The 25,151-nt window shown below is 44.1% G+C and overlaps 1 protein-coding gene across 2 annotated transcripts; it reads left to right on the forward strand.

Moving 5' to 3' along the window:
• Nucleotides 1–3,666: 3,666 nt before the first annotated feature.
• On the forward strand, nucleotides 3,667–23,535 carry LOC135371125 (uncharacterized). Of its 2 annotated transcripts, XM_064605149.1 has the most exons (4): nucleotides 3,667–3,966; nucleotides 7,247–7,312; nucleotides 19,693–19,772; nucleotides 23,431–23,535. In XM_064605149.1, the coding sequence occupies exons 1-4, from the start codon at nucleotides 3,772–3,774 to the stop codon at nucleotides 23,432–23,434; spliced, it is 345 nt and encodes a 114-aa protein (XP_064461219.1). In that variant the 5' UTR covers nucleotides 3,667–3,771; the 3' UTR covers nucleotides 23,435–23,535. The 2 variants fall into 2 exon arrangements, with proteins under 2 accessions (XP_064461219.1, XP_064461227.1); XM_064605157.1 differs by lacking the exon at nucleotides 7,247–7,312.
• The last annotated feature ends 1,616 nt before the right edge of the window (nucleotides 23,536–25,151 follow it).

Consider the following 25,151-nt stretch of genomic DNA (forward strand, 5'->3'; position numbering starts at 1 on the left):
GCTACACAATACCATATCAAAACGAGAAACGGTCACCACATTTAATCAAAGAAGATATTCTTAATCAATACGATTACAAACAAAATTGCAAGTTGTATCATAAAAAGTCTAATGTTCCTATACGTGAGAACCATCACTGCAATAGCGGGGAGTTCTGATACTTGTATGTAATTAACTGTGAACAGCAGAGACCCTGGAAGACCATGGGACACGAACACAAGAGGAAATAAAATCCATACCACTACAAAGAAGTTATTGTTAATCAAAACAACAGAGGATAAAATCATCCTCATGACATAATCTAATCGAACACTATACAATTTTCATTCTAAGAGACGCTACAAACATTACTTTGTTTTATGAATCCACCACAGAAAATAGACATGTTAAAAATGAACTTCACCACATAGCACGCTCCTAGCCAACAACCAGCTCTGATGATATATGCAATGATTTATTGAAGACTGGTGCCGATAGATGTATGGAAGGCCACAGATCACGAACTTCACGAACACAAGAGGAAATAAAATCTATACCACTACAAAGAAGCAGGGTGTCGAACCGAAACGTTTTTCGTTCCGGTTACATGATAAACGATCCGGTACCGGTTCTGCTCCGGAGCAAAAAAATAACGGTTCATACCGGTTTTTAACCGGTTCCGCTTCTGCTGGGAATATTCATCCCCACAACAAAAAATAAATATTACAAAATGTAAACCCGTTTATTCTGCATACATGGCATTTAATATTAATGGACAGCTGTGAAATTGGTAGCTCCTGGTTCCTGTAGGTTACTGTCTGTTCAAAATGTCCTGTAGGTCTGTTCTTTCTCATTTCTTGAAGCGCATGCTACAAACGGACTTGTTTGTCGTGATGTCATACGTAAAGTACTTTCTTGCTGGGTTGGAGCGATCGCGTCCCATCCGAATGTCTGTTGCTACTGTGTAGCCAGCAAGCACCACCGCGCGAGTACGAGGCAAATCGAGGAACACCTTCACTCACAAACGCGCTCGACGGCTCCGTTTTATTTTCTTCGTGTCCTGTCCACAAAAGAGTTGCCACTTCGCGTGGCCTTGCCCTCGCGTATACGTAAATGTATTCAACTTAGCTGCTCTCAAACAAGGGTCGCGTTGCGCGGCATTACCGATAAAGAAGCCGTTATGCAGCCCCCTTGAGTCGCTGTTTAGTTGAGGAGAGTTTGGGGGGATCAAATTAAAACGAACACTACGGCACATTGCTAGAGAGTCACATGTACCTCTAAGTCTGTGTGCGTGCGCGAACGATAAACCATTACAAAGGGAGCCTAAGGGTCATACTATACCGAAATACATTCCACCGTAACCGTAACCCTCGTATAGTATCCATGACATGACTTCAGAGCACACAACGGCTGTTTCATTCGCCTATCCGTAGCCCAAACCGGGGAAGTTTTTCTTGGACCGAAAACCGTTAAATATATTTTTCGGTTTCCCTCCTGGGCGAAAAAAACGTATACGGTTTCGATTCCGTTCCGGTTCGCACCAAAATAGCGGTTTTTTTCGGTTTTCGGTTCCGGTTTTCGGTTCGCTCCGACACCCTGCAAAGAAGATATTCCTAATCAATATGATCACAATCAAATTACAAATTGTATTATAAAAATGTAAATTGGGATCAGGATTCGCGGGGAAAAATACGCGCAGGATACGACTTGTAATTTTGTTTGTAATCGTATTGATTAAGAACATCTTCTTTGATTAAATGTGCTACTGCATTTTAATTCTGATTCATTGAAAACTTGTTTGTATGATTACAGTTAATAAAATATATTGTGTTTGATCTGTGATACCTATTCAATGCTATTGCATCATGCCTGTAATAAGAATATTCGTTGTTACGTGTATTGTGTTTCTTCTGCATTAGGTTTTTTGGCTGGGTTTTTCTCTTTTACACAGAGTCATAACATAATTTCAGAGTCATAAACACTAATGACTTTTATAAATATATTTTCACTTGTACTTTTCTGTATGGCTATCCTTTACATGTAAACAGCCCACTGCACACCTGTTGTAGCTGAAAAAAAAAACTATTGAAGTCGGCACAGATTGAAAAATGACGAAAGAAGTCGACCCAGGCTGAAAAATGTGAGCGGGTAAGCGCGCACGCAGCCCTCCAGCCACGCGCCACCCACCGGTAAGCGCCTCCACCCGAGCGCCGCCCGCCGGGTGCGGGAAAATTACGCGAACCAAGTCGGCCAAGGCTCAAGAAGTCGGCCCAGGCTGAAAAATGTGAGAGGGTAAGCGCGCACGCAGCCCTTCCCCCGCCGATAAGCACGCGGACAACCCTCCGCACACGCGCCGCGCGGGGGAAAATACGCGCAGGGCTCAGGGCAAGGGTCAGGGGTCCATCTTGCTGAGTGGACACCCCTACCATACGACACCACAAATTACTACTCATTTTTTTGCAACACACCCCGAGCTTCCGGTTCTTTGATACACTACTGCTTTGAACCGAGATCGAAGAGTTGCTAAAAATTTCTTTTGTACAAATGTTTGTTGGTAATGTGATGGATGTTTCTTTGACTCCCTTTAGTGAAGTAGCATTAGGTAAGTAGTATTGAACTTAAATTCAAGTTCAATGACCGTTGATTTCGGTTCAAATGTTAAAGGGCGTTGATGAAACAGGGCCTAAGTCGTTTATTCCTTGCTTTCAGTTTCACGGTATAAATTGATCTTCGGATCTTCGTTGTACTTAGAGACAACTTGGTGTATGTGCGCTTCCATGTCGCGTATTCTCTGCATGGATGTTTACCCTGAAGATGGCTCACTGTTCCATGTACGAATAAAAGACCACTGGTGCACAAGAGCTCGTGGTTTGGGTGCCTTGTCAAAAATCTTACCATCGCCGAACGCTCTTTTTAATCCAATTAACAAAACTTTCCAGCGCTTGCTTCCCTGCTTCTCCACCGCCGCACAAAACTCATCAAAATCGTCGTCGTCCTGCAGGATGTGAACAATTTGGGATAGTGAAAGTGCGATGAAGAAACGAGAACATGTTCACCGACCGATAAAAAGCAGGCGGGCGCCTTTCCGCGGTTTTTCGAGCGCAAATTTCTGCGAGCGGAAGTGGCTAGAAGAGAGTTCAATGTTTCATGGAAACGTTAAACAGTGACGCCTGCCGAGGTCTGACGGAGTCACTCCACTCGGAGCGCGGGTGTCCCGACTCAACGCGGCCATTGATTGAATCGTCGGAACCTTCTCCCTGCCATCGGGTGAACAGGGCGAAGCTCAAGACAGGGTAGGATACTGTCACTTTTGTGAGAAACTTATTGTGCGTACGCCGTTTTCAATGACGTTTGAACGATTCAAATACGATCCACAAAATGCTGAATACGCTGCTCCGATTCAAAGCTCCAACAAATGCTTTCCTTGCTTTTAAAGCCTTCGACAACACGTTATAAAACTCTTGCCGAACACACAGCAGATACATTCTACGCACCTCTTAGAAACCTATTTTTTCGATGCCTACGAGCTTTCTACGAGTTATGAGCTTTATTTATGCTGTTGGTATTGAGTTTAAAATTTACGAGGCGTTTCAAAACGGTCTTCATTGTACGACGGTGTGCTCTCCTTCTGCATGGAAGCGCATGAAAAGAACAATGGAAATAACATACTTTCGAATACATCGGGCCTAGCAGCCACGAATAAGACATTATTCGTGTTCTAGTCCACTTCACTGGAATAAGAAGAGCGAGATTCAGAGAAAGAGATTGGAAAACGGTTTCACGTGCGATACCATGAGTTTGACGCGTCAAGAAATGTTGGTGCTTCTACTAACGTTCACACTAGCAGTTAACGGCATTTGCGCCTCTGAGGATTCTGAACGGGAATTCATCCTGCTTGATCCGAACGGTGAAGAAGCGAAGGATGCCGCACAGTTTGCAGTGGAAGCCCAGGGGGTTACCCTTGTACAGGTCAACAGAGCGGAGATGGTAAGCGAGTTTTTAATGCTGTGGAGTGGAATACTTTTGTGCTGCGTTGATTAGGCAGACTACCAATAGCTTCTTTAAGAGCACACGGCAACTGCATGTACTAAACCGAAACAGCAAGCGGATGAGAATCGCACGACGGAACCTGAACGGGGACATTGTTTGCGCTACATTTCGAATGCATGTCAAATCGAATGCACATTTGTAATGAAATGCCACGCACGATGAATGAAATAATAGGTACATGTCATTGACACAAGTTATAGGGTGGCATTCATAAAATATTTAGTGAGCCGTGTGATGTACATAATTCCTGATGGTAGAGGCGGTGTGTGGAGTACGCATAACGACCACAGTAATTGTAGAACAGCGCTATTATATACTATCTTAACTGGCAATGTTTCTAGAGTATGTCAAATAACGCTAAAATGTGACTCAGTTGTCTCGCGACGTAAACCACCAATTATTATTATTATAAAATGTGGGTTGGCTGGTTTGGTATCGTTAATAAAAATCCGTAGAACCCTAGCATCACGAATTTTGACCACTTTCCAAGGAAGCCACGCATACGTCAAATACTTTTATGATCGTGCTGTCTGTCCTAACTGCTGAAAATAAGCAGTCTTTGATACTAGAATTATGCCATGTCGATTGACACCAGTTTAACGAGTACTGTAATTCCACGCGTATAATCCACACCGCTGATAATCCCCAGGACCCCTTTTTAGGAACATTTTGAAAGATGCAGATAAGCCGCGGGCGATGCGACGCGACAGATTGGTGCGGTAAACCAGGGATGCAGATACAAAATCAATAGTGGCTTCAATGCAGTGAAAACGGCTATCACTTATTTGATACAGAGGAGGCTAACATCGGGGATACTAGACATGGGATCACTAAGGCATTTTCTGAAAGCTGTGTCAGTAGCTTCCGTCGAGATGCCGTGCCGATGCAGATGGCCACGACTGCTGCCTTCTCGTCAAATAATGACTGGCACTTAGCTTACCTCGTTTCATCCCGGTGTCAGGTGTAATGAACACTTCCTAGGGGCCTTCCGACAAAGGAGACTATAGAGAAGGCCATAAGCCCCGTGGTACATACTGCGAGGTCGGCATGGTGCACAAGAAAGGAGGTCAGTTCTAGTGTTCTAGACCTAGATCTAGATCGGGGAAGGTACCAGGAAGGTCAATGTCGAATGATGAGCCCCTGATACGCCTTGTTCGTACAGTAGCAGGGCTGGTTTGTTCCGGAAAACACGAGACACTATCCCGAACGATGCTCAGCCACCCAGAGCTGACGAGCCGCAGACACGGCGAAACACGTGTCCTCTGGTGCTGTCGCATCGTTCCATGAGTATCTGTTTCTCTGCGTGGAGCCGTAGAAGCCATCTTAATGTGTAATTTTGAATTTCAAACACGTCTATTGTCATTTAATTGTTTCTTGAATGGCTTTTTTTCCCTGCATTATATATATATATATATATATATATATATATATATATAAAATGAAAAAAAATAGCCGGAGCTCTTTGGCTGCACGTATAGCATATGGTTGTAACTCAAACGTCGCCATGCCAGTACTGGACAGCTGTTTCGGCCTTGTTGGGCCTCATCAACAGTACGCAGGCAGGCAACGTTTGAGTGGATGGCGTCAGAAGGTCACGTAACACGTGATTCCTCCCGTCAGGGTCACGTGTTACGTGACCTTCTGACGCCATCCACTCACTGTCGACGTTTCGACAGTGGCACTGTCTTCGTCAGGAACCTGACGAAGACAGTGCCACTGTCGAAACGTCGACCATTCTTTTTTTTAATCTATGTGTTAAATTGCCCATTAAATAAATTAGTTTTTGTTAACGTTCCTGTAATCTGTAGTGTAAGTCTTATTATTTCACTTTTATATATATATATATATATATATATACATATACATAGGTGAAAAAGAAAAACGAGACTTGGGCGGAATATTTGAGTAAATTAACACAACAATTAACACATAAATTAAAGGGACCATGAAATGATTTTTGACAAGTCCACGATCATTTTTAATTAGTTCCCCTGTACTAAAGCATTCACTCTGTGAAATATGAAGTTGAAAATCGTACAAATAGCGAAAATATTCTGTATTTACCATAGGCGTAAACGGCAGCTGCTACGGTCCGCCTCCGAGGCGAACTGGCCGTGACATCATACACAGAACATGTTGCCGATTCGCGGACGGGCTTTTGCGAGCAAAGTACAAAATTTTCAAATAAGCTTGCATACTTTGTCATGAAATATGTTTTAATTTGACTTGGAGACACGAATGTAACTAACCGTTGACACAGAATCCTACGAGAAATGTAATATAGCCGTTGACTGTCAGCATGGTTACCGGAGCACGTTTTCCTCTTTGAACTTCTTCTTCGTCAGAACATACCTTCGTCGGCGACATTTTACGAGCTGCTGCGTACTGAACGATCCATAGACGTTGTATGTGTCACATAACCTCTTCCTCAATTGCTGATAATTTGCCTTTCGCCATATTTCAAGTGATTTCGACGGGAGATATAAGATGTCGTTGTTGTCCAAACCGAAACCATGCATCCACGTGGTCCGGCGGGTGGTCCGGGGGGTCAAGGTGTGTCTTCCTCGTCGTTCACAGTTGGCTGAGAGGATTGGATGGCGATGACGTAAGCCCACTTCGAAGGCATATATCCAGCGGTCACGCCCTGCTAGTTTTGTCTGATAACTGCGCCCCCGTTGTACTGAATACGGTTAAAAGTCGATGTGTGTACGATAGTGATGGATCATGAGAACGGTTTCCCGCAGAGTACTCGGAATCCTCGAAAATCATTTTATGGTCCCTTTAAGACAATTAAATTAAAACATCAGAAATTTATTACAATTTTAAGGGGGAATTAATTAAAGAACTCTATGGTCAACGTTTCGGCAGAGCCTCACCTGAAACGTTGACCATAGAGTTGTTTAATTCACTCGCTCAGTCGCTTTAATTCAGTCGCTTCCAGGTCAACGTTCCGTTGCGTCTTCCGACTCCTCTAACGCCGTCGCGCTCCCTTTTTACCTGCTACCTGTCCCTCTCACCCGGGCTCCTCTTTGCCACTCCCCGGCGGCGGCGCCCTCTCATAACAGCAATATCGTGGTGGCCAACCGGTGGCGCCGCCACAGGTTTCCACAAGCAAGATCTTTTTTTTCATTAAGCTGCTTTCACAATTCATGTAATTCAGTAAATTTCTCCATGTTATTGTCAACAAGCAAAACTAATTATTGCTTCTCTTACGCAGATGTTTGAGAACTTGCAGTACCGAATCTTCCTTGATGTTAACGTTTGCGACGAAGCTGGGTCTTGCGTACGTATAACATTATTTCGTCACGTTTTCTGTTTCAACTATGGCCGCACGGAGGAACTCTAGGGGGGTGAATAGCCAGACTAGGCCAGAGTATGCCGAACCATGAACAAGGCACCTGCAACTTTCAATCAGGATTGAGTGCTGCACAGCACTTAAAGCTCAGCTACGCCGATTTTCGAGTGTTACAGAATGGAATGGTACTCACACAATGTGTTCATAAGGGAACACTGATTATGTATGCAAAATAGTTATCCCAAACTCCTCGCGGTTTTCCGAAAAAGTGAATTTTTAGTTTCACTGACGTCCCGTCTTGTGGCCCGCAAACCTTGTGTCGACGACACATTCGTGGTCTGCCCGCGCTCCGGCTTGGCATGACTTTTGGTTTGGTTTCTTCCGCCAAGCCGGCCACTTTCTTCTGCCGAGTCGTCTGCTGCGCAGATTCACATTGGGGAAGTGATAAACAGTTCGCTATTAGGGAGCCAGTATATTTCTGGACTTCACTAAACAGACGAGGAACGTGAGTTTTGCTTCCTTCGACTGCAAAGCATTTGCTAGGCCAGTACAGACTTCCTGGTGCGATTCGTGTTCTGTGCTGCGTGCCGAGAATGCGTGAGCGTTTTGCTCCCGTCTGCAAGAACACTTCAGCATGCAATTCCAATGTTTCAAACCACAATTTTCCGAAAGGCGAAAGAGAAATCTATTGACTGCAACAATCGGTTACAACTCCGACTGGGTGCCACCTTGGAAAGCAGCGATTTGATCTGTTCATCTGGCTCATACGAATGTTACGGAAGCAATACGCAACTTGTTTCAGAAGAAGCCGAAGATGTCTCGTCAGGGATGCTGTGCCAACCTTACCTGCAGCAGGAGATTGCAGGGGCAGGACTAGGCAGCAGATAAAGGTAAGACGCGTAATGTTAGACAAGTCAGTCATGCGGTGCAAATTGCATCACGTAGAAGAGAAAAATACGTTGTCAGTTACTGCTTCATCCTTTAGAGATTACGCCCCAGCGGGTGTATTCTCAGTACAGATTTGGAATTGCCTTATTTGTTAAATGATTTCGCAGGCATTCTGGCACCACCGAAAAGCTTGCACTCGACGTCTCAACTATCACCGTCTAGGTTTCAAGCTGAAGGCTGTCACCAGTGCCAACCAGACGCCCCTTCAAAGTTCATCTGTTTTTGTTGACGGAACAGTGACACCTGGTACTGAGACATTTCATTTTCTGATTAATCAAGAGCATTCCATCACTTATGCTCGACTTCTTGTGTTCGTAAACCCTTGCTGTTGCTCGCTAGCTTAGAGCAACCATGCCTGAGGTGCCAGTGCTTTCAGAGTACATTTAAGCAGTATCATCGTATCATATGCACGGCAGCACATCTTGTGTATTTTGAGTAAGGTATAAATTCAATGTTGGCTCAGCTGTTGTATTTTGGTCACAAATAAGGTGTTCTTCCAGAGCGCTCAAGGGCAGCAGTTTCATGTGTGCAACAGCACATAATTTTTCTCAGTTCTGACTAAGGTAAATCGAAATCTTCCAGTTGATGTCTTTCGGTCATAAATTATGTGTTTCGAGACATTCAAAAAGCATCATGTGTGCAACAGTACATACTTTTTCTCAGGTGAAGTAAGGTAAATCTGTCCGCCGTGGTGTTCTGGCAGTGCAGCAGAAGCTTGTGTTGCATTCAAGTGGTATCATGTATACAAAAACTTGTTTTATGCCTTTCTGTAGCTGCTGTACTAATATTGTGAGTACAGAGACATTCCTGCAGAACATATCGGAGCATCTTGTGTGCTATTGTTTGTATCATCTTCAGCAGTATATTGATAATGTTAATTATTCAATGACTTCAGCTAACATTTACATTCTTACTTCCATGTATACCTGTCACGCAGATGCCCTACCCCTTGGTATGCATAGTTCAAGATTGTACCGAAACAACCCACCTGGAGCATTATTCTTCAATATGCAGTGGCATTACTATCACACCACACGACATACTGCATGTCTATGGTGCGTGTACAATGCATCAAACCTATTCTGAGGTACAGGCCAGCTGGTACGCAATTACAACATGAAACAACTGACACAGAGACCATGAAGTCATGCCTTTTCCTCCGCGCCTCGGGTTTCATGTTATTATCCTCACATGCAGCTCATTGCGCCTGTGCTGTGCAGCAGGAGCAAAAGCATATATTGTTTCTGGTCACATGACACGGAACATAAATACAGTGAAACCTTCATATGTTGGACACCCGCGGTGCAGCCGAAGCGTCTCCTACTTATAGAGGTGTCCGAGTTACAGAATATGACGGCAACAAAAAATGGAAGAGATCACAGCTGTGAGAAATGTCCCCCTTCTTCAATTTAAGGTCATTAGTGGTACCTGGTGGTGGTGCCTGGTAGTGGTACCTCTACCCACTCTTCACTGACAATTACAGTCAGCCCTCGATTTATGAACACCCTCGGTTCCCCGAAAAATCGTTCATAAATCGAGGGATTCATAAATCGAAAATTCAGTTAACTGAGTACTACAACTGAGGTCAGGAACACTTGGTCGCACCTTGTGCGACCCCGGAAAACCCGTTTGTTGTTCCGATTTCGAGGGGTCAAGAACCGAGGGTGCAATACCTGGAAAACGTTTTGTCCGTTCAGGCGTCATTCATAAGACCACGGAATTATCCCTTTGAAGGTTTCTGTTGACCTCGGAACGATCCGTTCATAAATTGAGGGCAAAAACGCTGGGCAACTCCTCGTTGGTTCCCAGAAATTCGGTTCATTATTCGAATATCGAGGTTCATAAAACGAGGGAAAAATGAATGGGAAAAGTTTGGTTCCCCGTGCTCGTGTTCATAAAATGAGGCAATTCATAAATCGAAGGTTCATAAATCGAGGGTTGACTGTATTACTGATTTTAGTATATTCAATTCCGTTCAGATTCTACTCAATGGCATTACCTCTGGAGCTTTTCGAGCAGCAAGAACTTGTCCCTGAAGCGTCAGCCCACTTCTCATAGCTTTGGTGCAGTGCTCGTTCAAAGGGTCTAGACAAACTGAAGACAAGTGCTCACATAAAGAATTACAGTGTAGACTGACAGCACTTATTTTTGGACTCTAAAAACTAAAGCAACAAAATGCTGAGACCAGTATAGGGGAAAAAAGGGGCAAAAGTCAAGGCAACTGGCTCATTTTGGGTCTTTTTTGTGCAAAGATGGGCCGATATTGAGGTAATTTGGCCAGGGTTTTGTCCGACTTTGCAGGGAAAACCATATCCTACTTCCAAGATAGGGAGGTGTCCCACATAGAGAATTTCGTCCCCATGTAGTTTCAATGGGAGCCTGCCCGTGCAATGAAATCATGGGGAGTTGTCCGAGGTAGGGAGGTGTCCGACTTTGGAGGTTTTACTGTACTATAGAGCATTCTATATCATGTAATCTAACAGTTGTTCACGTTTGGATATTTTAACCATGGAATTTACCCTGCATGCACCATACCATATCCAAACACGAACAACTGCTACTGTTTCCGTATAGCACTTATGGCTTGCGTCCTGTGATCGGAAACAGTGGTGTCTTTTTTCTGTTACAACCAGTAAACTACAGTCAAGATTTAGAAATACTGTGTCATACCATAAAGCACTATGGGAAATGGCAGTTTGAAAAACTGGAGAAGACTGTCATTAGAATGGTGGACATGTTCTACGGTGAAATTTTCTACAGTGTGTGCTGTACCACGTAATGCACTGCAGGCCTACCACAGTATGGTAACGCTCTGAAGACTGATTTGCTCAAAAAAGGAATGTGTGCGTTTCTAGTACTAACTTCCCCTTATGCAAGGTTGTAGAAAAATGTTTTCAGCTAATGGGGAGGGAGAGGACATCATTCTGGAGTCTCGTTGACCTACAATGTGTCGTGTGTGAAGGTCATTTTGAAGAGTGTAGGTGGTACAAGACTGTGTTCCCACATTCTTGGCAGTGTTGACTAATAACCATAATAAAGTAGAGGGTACATTTGTTGCTTCATATATTTGTGTCATGGCAAAGTATGTAGAGATACATCGGTCTTAACATGCAGGTGACAAAACTGCTTTTTATGCCTAAACTATGACAAATAGCTGTCTGTTCAGCACCACTAATCATGTGCCGGCCTCCATGACATGTCTGTGACATTCCAAAGTGATTAACATGTCCATAGATGTGTGCAATACTGAAGATGACTGTGTACCTTCTATGGATTCTTGATTCAAGAAAACTACTGTGTGATTTGCTAACAGCGCCTGGCTGTACCTTCACAATTCTACATAAAAATATGTAAAGTTTGCCGAAGGAAACATCATGAAGGTCCATAGCGAAAAACCCTGAGACGAGGGATAGGAAGGGACATACACAATGTCTCAACATAGCGTGTTTATGTCCCTCCTTGTATCTCCTCTTCAGGTCTCGCCATCATGGATACTATCACCAGCTCGCTTGCTGTTAAACCGTTCTTTCAACGATAAGGGTCACTTTCATGGACTGGATGGCAGCCAACATGTTGTCAATAAAAAGAATAATGGAAGGAGCTCAATATGATCCTTAGGCTGTGCGTGGTCATTGCTTTCTGACAAATGGTGACTTCGAATTTCAGGACAGTGCCTGCAGTGGTAGTATTCTTGTGTTCTCACCCTTGACGCCCATTGTGTGTCATCGGTCACCTGTAATCTCCTAATATGCACATAGCTAAAACAAAGTATATTTGTATTTCATTGAATACAGTTGGTAAAGCACATTGTTTTTTACATGTTCTTTGGAAAATATAAATAAAAAATTATCTAGTCTGCAAGTCTCCTGTCAGCTCTACAGAGCAGCTTCGAATTTCACTAGAAGCCACGTGTGAAACCTAGACCAAACTAGTGGTGAAGGTCCATATAGGTCATAGATAGATACTATTATTATTATTAGATCATAGGTCAGGCTTAGGTCCTGGTTGGTAGCAACACATTTGAATATCATTAAAAATTGGTGCAGGAGGTGACCAACATAACTAAATACACCAACTGACTCTCACAAATTTTGTGGTGTTATACTTTTGAAACAACATTAATACGCTGCAGTGGTCTTTTCTCCTTTTAACCTAGAAATATTAGGCCTTCGGCATCACCAGCCTTAGTTGCTGAGCATGCAGTTATTTACGTTGAGCACTACAGTTTCATACTTGTTTCTCTAGACAAGCAAGCCCGCTTCCCCATTTTGATAAGAGTCTTTCAGCTTTGACAGGGCATTTGTGGACAAGGAAAACATTTGGACTATTGTGTATTTTGCTATGAAGTGCACCGTACAAGGCAGAGGACACTATCAACCATTTCCACCAAGGTTATTAAATTTGTGATAAAGTACATATACCTTTTGTCACTGACTAATTTGGTGGCAAATTTACTTGAGTGGCAATTGTGCAATTTTAAGCACATGTTTTAAAAAAAAGGATATGGGAAGTGCTGACTGGTTGAACATGTGGAGTATCTAATATAATAATTGGGGGTTTACGTCACGAGACAACTGAGTGTGGAATACACAGCACAGTGTAATGTTCCTTATTCTGGCAATGTTAGCATGGTTCAAGCAGTGGGAAATGTTGCACTACCCTTAATAACATCTGTTGGGCCCAGCAACCAGGATACACATACCCTGATCTGAAGACACTACACTCTAAACCAGGTAACGCATATGTAACGGTTAAGTACCGCTTGGCCAAGGGGTACATTTAAAAAAAAATGTACCTCTTAAATTTAAAAGGTACACGCGCCCTCATATGCGGTACATGCAACGGATAGCGCGCAGCGATTTAGGCCTATACACGTCGGGGTGGTTCCCCCCTTCTACGATATATTAACAGCCCCAGGAAGCTACGCTGTACGATAAATATCACAAACAAATACCTTTATTCGAAAATTACATCCATTTCAGGGGTGATGCTTGTCAATCCCGAGCGTGCATTGTAATGACTCATGATGCACAAACGCCGAACACACGGGGCACAACGTATATGGATGACCGCTGTCCACAGCATCTCTGCTTCACTATTGCGGCTGCTCTGCGGTCACGCTTCGTTTTCTTTTTCACGCCTTTGGATTGCTGTTCTTCCCCAACTTCCGTTTCTTCCGCAGAACGTAACAACAACCACAGAAGATGATTGATCACCCATTTACGACATCGCCTGGACGTAACCTAGGAGAAAATACAATGTAAAAAAATCCAACAACCGAAATAGCTTACCTGAAAAACATGTCTATTTGCTTGTGTAATCCAGGTATAAAGTGCAATCTAGGCTTCTCTAATTCACGCATCAACGTTCGTGTACGAAGCGCAAAGTTTGTTGTCTCCGTCAATCAGTCGTTGTGTCCAGCTTTCCGGTGATCAGGACCACTGGGAATCAGAGCGAAGATGAACGCAAATGCGTCGTGCGGACGAATAATTACTTCATAGATATAATGTGCACCTTAAATGACTCCAACCTTGAAAGCGTCGAACGAGTTTCTTCATAGACCGAGAAGACTCGTCCTCGCTCCCCGACGTTTCAAAACAAACTGATTTGCCAGCGGTTGCAAGAAATGCATTATTGCCAAACGTGCGATCCCTCACGGTCACGGGTGCACTTCTTTGATAGAATGGTAGTGCTGACCCATTATGGCACTGCTGCATAAGGGAATTTATTGACTGGTATTCGGAATCACGCGAAATATTTTTGCTGCGCATGGAGATCGTGAGAAGGCGTTCGTACTCATGCGCCAGCAACACGCGGTACACATGAGGTACAGCTGCTGGACCGCGCTTAAGAGGTACCTAGCCGGTACGGATGTGTCTCGGAGCCCTTGTACCGCTTGAATTTCGCAGTGGTCGCAAACTGTACCTGCTGGTTGAGGACTGTACCTGCTGGTTGAGGACTGTACCTCATGTGTACCGCTTGGCCCAGGTGCGGGTCCTCTTTCATGCGGTACGTATCGGGTGCCGGATTTAGAGTATATGCCTAACTCAGAAGCAATATGAGATCGACCCGTACGTGTTTATTTGTGAAGCTATTATGAATGAAATATGGCCTGTGTGGTATAGAACGATGCGCACACTCAAGTAAACATGCAAAGAATACGTATAAGGGCTCTCGACCTACATGCCGCGATGCGCTCTACGAGATAAACAACATACTACAAAACTACATCCAACACTTTTTGTGCGGGGCGACTCTAATGAGAACTTTCATATCACCGACGAATGGTTCAACGAATGCAGTTCGAGTGGTCACGATACATTCCTACGTCGTTCATTGCAGTCGCGCTATGATGCTGCACAATATATGTATCTCGTGTAACAAGCCTGGCAATCGCACGATGTGCATGGGCAGAAATACGGCCTTCTTTCTTTGAAGACCAGTCCTCTGCAGGTATATGCTCAAACGATCACAAAGTCTCACGTTGTTGCTCAATCACTCCCATACCTGCACTTGTAGTAAAAGCAGCAAACGGGTTGACGTGAATGGCAGCTGAACGGTTGAACTGCGAAGTTCTCGAGCACATAATCATAATTTCACGCCGAAAATGATGTTGAGGTGAGTTCGCGGCTGTTGTTTCCATCGTTCAATAGTTCTCGGGATTACCTCGGACGAAACGCTCATCGGAGCCGGCGGCCATAACTGGATTTCCTCGCAAACGGGAGAAGACGCCAGGGAAGTCAGAGAAAGCCTCAGCTTTCATCCAATCAGACGCACGATTCTCTATCTACGTAGATGGAGCAGGTTTATCCCATCTACGTCACAAAAATGGCTGCGCCCATGGCTTGTTTTGGTTTCTTTGATGAATTAATTTTCGTAATAGGAAGACAAAATTGAGAAATGAAGGTGCGTTTCGGGGGCAGTTGGATGTGCTCGTTCTGAAAATCACAACCGTTTCAACACATCGGGAAATCGGCGTAGCTGACCTTTAACAAACAATCGACGAAAAACAAAAGGAAAGATAATACCTAAGTGGGCTAATGGGACCCCGATTTCACCCCGGCTTTTCGAGGTTTGGAAGATTCAGATAATTCTGCTTTGAGGTGTGGCGGCCTATCTGCTCCAGCCACAGAAGATGCCGGACGGATGAAGAACGTAACGGGCAACAGCAACAGACGTCGTTATCCCGAACTTCCCCTTGCCCCGCGACTACAAACAGCCTCAATCCATCTTCAGAGTCATCAACACACCCAGACGCTCTTTACAGATGCCTCTGTGTCCAAGCAGGGGAGCAATCTGTGGCGGCTTATCCTCTCCTGCCACAGATAACGATGACTACGAAGACGTGCCTCGGCTGCAGCCCGCCATTGAACTTGCCCGCTGGTTCTACCGGCACCGTCCTAGCGTGAGGCCACGAACTTCTGCTCGCTCGGATATTACAACACCGCCTGTCAGGACTCATATAGGGGAATACCATCTCCCCTATATACACACATTCTTTCCGGCGTGCTATTGTACAAACAGAAGCTCTGTCCGCGCGGCACTTAGTAAATGCGGAGTCAAGTGCGCTCGGGTCCTGATAGTGCGACATTGTCGACGTAGAACAAGGTCGGAAGTTCCCCCAACATCTTTCGGTTTCGCCGAATTTGCGAGTGGGAGGTCGCGCATTCGGGTATTCTATGCGTCCTTTTCAGATGTCGCGGCGACGAAATTGTTGCTAGCAGTGACGGTCAAAGTACCTGAAAATTGTAGTGAAAGTATAATACGAAGTACCTGGCGTCATTACTACTTTGAGTAGTGTACAAAGCACCCAGTCCGAAACGCACTTAAAGTAAAGTAGAAAGTACTAGGCATAGAACTTCAAGTACTCTTCAAGTACAGTGCGATTTTAATTTATGTCACTTTGCATTTCATTCGAGTCTATCGTCAATCAGTTTTAATTTCATTCATTCATATAATAAATTCAACGAGTAATATGCGACTGAAGGAACCAGAGGAAAAGTCCCGGTTAAAGTTTCCTTCCTGAAAAGTATCATACGCTCTTTAGTAGCCACGTCTTGCCTTTTAGCAAAACTTCAGCTAGCATTCTTGGCAAATTCGATGAAGCAACCAAGTCCTACTACTTGAGTGCTAATCCGTTAATATAAACCTCATGCGATGGTATAATTAGCAGTTACATGTTCAGCGGCAGCCAGTCAACTGTGGTAGGATTATGCAAAGTATGTACCCTAGCTGATGCAAGAACACCTCCTGCCTACTATCGTGCTCCCGTACTAATTTTCGATTATCACGGATCAGAAAATTTGAGGGGGAAGAAGCACAAGCCAACAGGGATTACACATTTCTGCGCATTCCTTGCAGCTTTCTGAAACGGAACATATTTAAGAAAGTATTATGAAGAAAATAAAATATATAAGCCTTCATTTTTATACTACTGTGATGTTCAGCTATTTCATTGATGTGACACATTAAAAATTATAATGTAAAAAATAGGAGCATGTGGTTTTCGTGCTGATACATTACTTCACCATGTAATCCCGTCACACACTGTGATATGGAATAGTTATTAACAGCCAACGAAGGAAATATGCAAATGCGTTAGCATTAAAACTTAAAAAAACGTTTGGGAACGAAGGACCTCGATATTCCCAGACTGGAAATCACCGATCTCACAATTCATGTTATCGAAACAACTGCAAATCAAGGAGAATCTTGACTGCTTCGTTTGGCGATACGCCGTGTTTAAGAGTATAGCATCACTGTTTACCCACTCAAATTCACGGGTTTTTCGATGCCTGTCGGATGTCTACCTATAAGATTCGAAGTCGTATAAGCTAACGAAAGCCACATTCTAGCAGCCGTTAGGCTTAGCAGGGCGGAGACGACGGAGCGCAGGATGTTGGTTAGTTTATTATTAGGTTACCCCATGTTCGGTGTTTGCATTTTTATGTCCACGTTAGTTCTTGTTCGCCGTTGGCAGCTTCCCGCATGCGACTCTGCATTTTATAGTCACATAACATTTATTTACACTAGTTTATTTTGAAACGGTATTTTCTATAACTTTATTTCGGGGTGCACACCTGCCCTACACAACGCTAATGCAAAAAAGCATTCGCATTCAAACGCGCCTTCCGGGCTTACTCCGATTCAGCTTGGCGGTGCCATCTCATCCGGTCACCGGACACGTCTCAAACTGTCGACCACCACACTTGCACTGAAGCAAGGTATACATAAACAGGTAGCGAAACTCCCATAGCGCCATGCGTCTTCAGAGGGCGCCATGATAGAGACTGTCAGCGCCATCCATCCGTTGCGCGGACTACTACTTTTGTAAATAAATGGCATCACACATGACGTTACTAGCATAAATAATAAGTAGTGCATAACTAGCCATGGCTCGTTTGCATTCGCGTACCTCGTTTGCGTTGTATACCCTTCCCCTTTTCCTTACCGAACCATACTAGTCACCAAAGACAGCAATACCAGACGAGAACAGAGAAGAATAAATCACATCGGGTTTAATGAACACATATGTGTTCGAAATACATAGAGTTATCACAGGTTTTGACTAAGGGTACGTGATAACCAGAAATAAACAGGAATTTTCACTTAATGTGCATTCCTAACCTAGACATTCACGTACACGTAGTGATTAACTGTTGGTATTTCTTCAGAGAGTGGTCATAATGGGTCCGTTGCAAAAAAAACATGGCATCGTTGGTGCCCAGCTGATTCGTTAACACTCACGCTATCATGGCCGGTCTTGCCATGACGAAACTTTTTTTTTTTCTCGGGGCCGGCAGCACGGGATGCATAGCGCACATCTGTTCACACGTGTTAATCTTGGCCTACAGCTTTGAAGTGTGAGCGTCGCTTCCTGTTTAATCCAAAAAGTGTACGAACTCCGCATTACAATGCACGGGTACACGGCACGGATAAAAGAATGCACGGACAAACGAGCGTACTGCTACACATGCGCAGTGGAGCAGGATACGGAAACGTACTCAGGTGGTAGATGATTTCGTATATGTGTACTAGTGGTGCAACAGATGGCTTTTCCTATATTTGAATTATGAATAAACTATTAGTTTATAGAAGACCTATGCGCGCGTCGTAAATATTTTTTGATTACGACCGTACCTGTGCTACCAACACCCAGGATCGCTCGAGTCACGGAGATGACAGTGTTGCCGGGTCAGATTATTTTTTTTTCCTCGCCTTCCCTACCTGGGTAAATTTACCTTGCTGCCGTGCCGAGTGCCGCGCTTGTCGCATTCTCCACGCACTCTCACCTACCCTCTGCATTCACCGTGCACGCACGCCGCGCCGTGGCTAGAGACAGAACACGCCGCAATTCTTGCTTAGCGAGGAGTATAATGCTAACGCATTAAAAAGGCACGAGAACCACGCACTGGGAGAACTGAAATGACAGTTGATCAAGTCATGGTGTTGTCGGTTGCGGCCTCACATTGGGCGTGTCTTTGCATTTCATTCGTTTAATATAATTATAGAAGCATTGGCAGTTTTTTAACATTCAAGTGTCTCAACAATGGATTTTCCTGAACAAGTGTACGCTCATGCTCCTTAAACAAAAAGAAAATCGTTTTTGGTAAAATGTCAGACTGAAACTGGTGCTGCATACCACTAAAGGCGCTCAAATGATGACAAGAGGACGAAGTCGCACAGGTAGATCTGTCCGTTCTCGTTTTGTTGTAGTATTTATAGCACTTTTAGTAGGGTACATAGTGTACTTACATTAGGGTACTTACAGTACAAGTACTCAATAATGTAGTTAGGGTAATTTGTGTACCTGGTACTTCCTGGTGGTTCCTCACCAGCTCGCTGGACATGCGATCTTTCAAATCCGATTTTAAAAAAAAGTAGGGAGATTGAAAGCGAGTTTTATTCGTTATTTTGGGGGGATTTCAACATTACAAGTTACAAGCATACCGATGAACATAAAGTTTCGGGTTGATATTCACTCACTCCCTTTGGCGGTTTTAACTACAATCGTAAAAAAAAGATGACACACATAGTTCCCGTCCGTACGAGATTGTGTTGCTAAAGGGTTACAGAAAGGAGCTTACAACGAGGTGCCCGATGACCGTACAAAGTGTACCTAATGCTTCTTATTAGTGATCCTCTGGGCACACTGCGAAGTACGAGGCGTACTGTTCCTTGTTAGCGGGTCCACTGGAAGCGGTGAAATCAGAACAAAAATTTTACTTCTATCATAAAATATAAATGTCATCGGCAACAATAATTTACTTTCATATTCAACGATCAGCGAAATTTGTTCCTGAGACCAATTTAAAGTATCTGTGGAACTCCAGCAAATCCACTTCTGTGTCACGAAATAGTAATATAGAGAGGAGGTACGTGCGAAAAGTTTATTGGATTTCTTTCCCTGTCGCCCTCAGGTCTTGCGCGACTGTTTCGCACATGTCATTCAGCCCACGCAGTATCCAGAACGGTTCCTCAAAGATTTTTTATGCATAAGGTATGAAACGAATTTTGTCTGTGCATTCACGTTGTTTGTGCCCTTACCATGCACTCCGTGACTGACTTTTCGTTTTCTTCACTGCGGCTGTCTGTTTTACGCAATGTGCTCTGTACTCTTTAACGCAATGTCTTTAATGTCCAAACTGAAGACCACGAAGGTGTCCTCCTGAGATTGTGACACCAAGCTTAAATGACGCCATATAAATGAGAGAGACGTGTATGGATGTGAACCTGCATTACAAAATTTGGCAAAAAACGGGTAATAGACGCCCTGAAAAACGGCATCTGCGGCAGCCGGGGAAGAGTAGTAATACTCACATGTCGTGTTATATTACAACTACATTGCCATAGCAATGGCACTTAATGTATATAAATAAATAAAATAAATAAATACATTGTATATTCTAGAAAGCAGAGTAATAATGATAATAGGTAACACGTTCATTCTACAGTATTATATTACGTATTACAAATATTTCGGTGTATTACGAGGGTATTACATTAGTAACTAAAGCGCGGGCTATCAAGAACGAAAAGGCTGAATATGGAATAGAGAGAATATAAATATAAAATGGGTAATTCCATTTTATATCAACCAATGGGTGGAATCGACAGTTTTTTCAGAAGAACGAAAAAAAATGTTGGATGGGGTTTCAAACGGACGAGAAAGACACATGTCCGATCCCCGAGCGATGAGCCGTTTGCGAGTGGGAGAGGGAAAAATATGCAGTGCCATTTCTCGCGCTGAAAGTTCTACCCAGTCTGACGGCGTCGAAATGCCCGTTGCTTCTACCTGCGATACTTCAAGGGGGCGCACGAATGGTACACCTGTTGGAGTGTATATAGCAGTAGTGTCGTTACCGCTGCACGGAGGAAACGCTGAAACAAAAAATGCCAAGGTTGCCACTTCTAACGACAACTTTGCAGTTTCTGCACCCCGTCAATAGTATCTTGCAAAACCATTGCCATTAGAATTGTCTAACGTGCTCTATCGAGTAGTATATTGATCTTTAGTGTATCTCACGCGATAGTGCGGTAAGACGTCAACGAAAATGCGTGACGATACTAGGTCGTGTTTGACGCCCTGTATTTCAATGGCTGTTATAATAATGGAGTTCAGTTTTAGGCGGAGGCTAACTCGATGCCATATATACAAGCTCTAATTAAAATATGTTGCTCCATTTTCCTGGGAAGCGTACAACTATCTTTGTAGCAGTTCATGTTGCGCCCATGCAGCAGTGGCCTTCAGGCAATCGCGCTCCTGTTTCTTCTACGTCGTGCGCAACCTTTTTCGTCGTTTCGTCTATAGAGAGTCGGATGGGTACACAAGCGAGTTTTCTTTCTCATGACCACGTTATGAATGCTATTGCGAAATACGTTGCCTTGAATCGCAATCTGTTTACCTCAATACCTGTTTGATGCCGCGGGAATATCCTTCACATTCGTTCATAATCTCGAAAAGCGCTTCTATGCAGTCTTCTGGAAGCCCTTGGTCACAAACGTAAAGCCCACGCAGTCAGTCCGGTTGTTCAATTGTCTGAAGCTTAAGTGGAATATCTTTGTTCTCTGCACGCTCGCAATAAAGCAAGGTTTACATGTTATGAGTGCGGTCAAAACTTTTGGATGAAGGCGACGTTTGTACAGTGGAAGCTCTTACACCTCCAACTGTTATTCTTCTACTTGGCAGTCGTGAGTATTGTTCTAGGACATATATTTGACATCTACGTGTACCTGCATGGACGATGATGAATTCAGTTCATTAGAATCCTGTTTTAATGAGAATCATGCCAGTGGCACCGAGAATAGTGCGTGCAGACTACCGCATGGCGCACAAGAAGAACAAGAACATTCGTTTGGTGCGTGGTCTTGGGATATATATTGTAAAGCAAGCGTTCGTCGACGGTGAAGAAGCTATAAATGTACTGCATACGGACTATCGTTGTAGCAACGTATGCCTCTTTGCGGACGTTTGCGTTTGCATTAATTATGTGCGTTGGTGCAACGTCTTAAGACTGTAATGGGTCAGCAGGAAACTATCTCCTGCCGGCGGATCATCCTGTTGCACGGGCGCAACCTGGGCTGTCACACACAAACAAACAAACAAAACATATTTGTGCGATTCCTAGATTTATAGCGCAACATGTTCTAACATGTGCTTGTATATGTCATATCGACCAAGTATCGGCACGAAAATGAATCTGATAAGTATACAGTGGCTGAGATACAGGACCTCAAACAACAAATTTCTTCCGGGACCTTCCCTCCTGGCGCATCACGGCACTGCCCTATGCGATACACAATAGATCAGTTGATAGAGCTCGCTTAGATAATCCTATGACATCACTTTCCTACCGCTTCGTTAGAGGTGAGAAAACGCATATTCTGAAGTTGGACTGCTATTCGTAATTGATGTATTCGTATTGAAACACAGTATACGAAATCAACGCGTAGTTGCATGCCGTCAAATTGGGTAGAAATCAGTCAGTACGAGTAATGGCATAGCAGATTTCCCGCTCCCCTACTCGCGACAGGCTCATCCCTCGGGGTTTGGACATGAATCATCATTCATTCATCGGAAACACGGTTCAAGATTTGTTTTTTCAGTCGCATAAAAAATATGCATTTCCCACCTTGGCCGCTTTAAAATAGAATTACCCAAGCAGAATACATATCTGTAAAAAAGAAAACATTGGCGGATCCTTTGAAAATGCGTTAGCATCAGCCGTTGGTTCGTTCTTTTACTTACTCCTTTCCGTTTTGCTTGTTTCCTTTATTTGCTTGTTTAGCTTCCTCCTTTCTCTTTTGAGTGTTTTTGTTTTTTCTTTCGTCCTTTTCTGTTTTCTGCTTATTTTTCTTTGGTTCGTTATTTTGCTTCCTCTTTTCTCTTGTTTTTTTATACATCTTTCCTTTCCTCTTTTTGCGTTTCGGGGTTCGTGTTAGCCTTGACATTAAGGAGTTACCGTAAGGTGTTATGCTGACGTATTTCCGAAGGATCCACGAAGAGCCTTTCCTGAAGTTTTTGAAAGCTTCTTCCACCCTTAGTAACGACCCAGAGCGTTGTTTGGTACACGTGGTCCATGCATGTTCCTTGGTCAGTGAAGATGGTGCGTTTTAGGACAGCAGAACGGTCAGAGCACAGAGAACGCATATCTAAGGTGAACTTAAAGCCTTTCACATCGTCTTGGTTGAAGCCTCTTACCAGGACGACCCACCCCTGTGTAACCATAACGCAGTCCATCATTTGGTTTACAGCGGTTGCTACTTGTCTGTGTGTGCAGTCCCTGGCAGGAAGTACACGGTAACCACGTTGAGATCTGTGGGTAGGGGTACGGCACAGGACTCACCGTATTCGTGAACGTTGCTTCGAATCATTCGATGTGTAACTCTGATGCCGTCCTTAGCGTAGATGGCAACCCCGGCCTTTTGGTTTTCAGGACGTTTGGCTCCAGTGATGTAAGAAAAGCCCTTGATTTGGATGGGCACATCAGGATCCATCGCAGTATTTGAGACTCTAAAGTGGCAGTCACAGTCTGAGTCTAAAGACAGCATAACTCGCGTGTCGTTTCCCGCTGTCTTCGTTCGTTTCGTTTCGTTTTCCAGACACATTTTACGTCGACGTTATTCAGGTATTCCAAACAAATTACTTGTTATTGCAGGTAGTAACATGCACAGCTTGATCTTGAAGACCTTGTAGCAGACAAGGAATAACATTACACATCCATCAGAAGATTGTTGTACAACTGATTTAATAAAGAGCTGATATGTACACAAGAGCCTTCCTGACTACAACATAAGGACAAAGCGAATCAGTCAGTGCGGCACCCGAGTGGGTCGAACACTCCTGTTCAGCTGAGAGCTCTCTAGCCACCATTTTATTCTTTCTTTCAGAACGCATGAAACATTTAATAACATAATTTATAGCGCCACTGCACGCAGCTCAGCGGGTTCTGCGACGACATACGTGCTCTTGCATGTGCGCTCCTAAAGATTATGGGTGGTTCAGTCAATTAATTCAAACAGCTCAGGAAAAGCTAGCATGCCTCGTAAAAATGTAGCCTCTTTTAAAAATGTAGCACGCTTCGGTTAAATGCCGTTGTTTACGTTGGGTCCAGTCATGTTCCGGGGAGATCTGGTATATTGAAGTTTACCCCAAGTGTGCACCATTCCAGTATTCTCCAGTGATCCTCATCTCCGACATTCCTGCTCACGCTTTGCAGAGTCCATCCAAGTTTTGTTTGAAAGCGACTCCACGCTGTCTTGAGGTCAGTCTTGTAGCCTACATAATCTGTGTGCGCTCTCAATACAGCATGCAGTCAAAAAACTGTCAGTTCTGAAGTGACACGGAATACGAAATCAAATGTGATGTTGAAGAGCCAAGGACTCTCTTAGGACTCTCTTGTCCACGCCCTCATAGGGTTCCTATGAGGGCGTGGACAAGAGAGTCCTAACAATCCTTACTATAGAATAAACACACGAATGATGTCACAGTTAGGCGCCAGAGGGAGTGAGACCCTCGATCTTCTGTTTACCGGAAAAACGCTTTAACTACCTAAGCCACGGCGCCATGTAAGACAGAATGCGATGTGATGTTGGAGAGCTAATGCACATTAGAAGGACGTGGACAAACGAGACTTTCCACCTATAGCATAAACACGCGAATGATGGGAGAGTTCGGAACCGGAGTGAGTCGAACCCTTGATCTATCTCCTCTTTACTAGAAGGGCGCTTCAACCGCTTGAGCCACGGCGCCATGAAAGGCGAAACGTAATGCGACGTTGAGACGTTGCAGAGCTAGCGCACTCCAGCAGAGCGTTGGGGAAATAGTCTTCCTCACTCTAGCATAAACACACGAATGATGGCACAATTCAGAACCAAGGTGAGCCAAATCCTCGATCTCCTGCGATGTTCGCTATTTATACCATGCCCTTCGACTTTAACCCCCTCGGGAGGTATAGATGGCGTCTATGTTACAAAATTATACCACACCGCTCTTTCGAAGGTATATTTGAGCGTCCCCACCTGATGATCATACCCCACGTCACGCGTATTTATACCTACTCGTCACTGGCGCCACGACGTGGCGGCTCCGTTTTCGTTGGGGTATACCTTGCCTTGTCGCCTTGTTTCGCAGTTTCGCAAAAAGAAGATGGTCGCCGTGTTGATTATTATTGTGATGGTATTTAGTATGTAATTTGAGTCGCTTGTGCCCCACTAACTGTGGCTGAGGCTGGTGGTACATGAACTTGCTATGTTCCGATGTTCAGCACAAGTGAAGGCGCATTCCGCGCCCGTGGAGAGCTGTCTGTGTTTTGCAACACGGTCGGTGTAGCGCTCTCGCGCTTCAGACAGTCAACAGTTGAGCACATTAAAAATTATC

The sequence above is a fragment of the Ornithodoros turicata genome, chromosome 1 (genome assembly GCF_037126465.1).
Source record: "Ornithodoros turicata isolate Travis chromosome 1, ASM3712646v1, whole genome shotgun sequence".
Taxonomy (NCBI): domain Eukaryota; kingdom Metazoa; phylum Arthropoda; class Arachnida; order Ixodida; family Argasidae; genus Ornithodoros; species Ornithodoros turicata.

Excerpts from the sequence above, each read along its gene's own strand:
- LOC135371125 (XM_064605149.1), top strand. The coding sequence starts at position 3,772 with ATGAGTTTGACGCGTCAAGAAATGTTGGTGCTTCTACTAACGTTCACA. Across the intron at positions 3,967-7,246 it reads AGGTCAACAGAGCGGAGATG|ATGTTTGAGAACTTGCAGTA; the intron begins GTAAGCGAGTTT and ends TCTCTTACGCAG. Across the intron at positions 7,313-19,692 it reads GCGACGAAGCTGGGTCTTGC|GTCTTGCGCGACTGTTTCGC; the intron begins GTACGTATAACA and ends TGTCGCCCTCAG.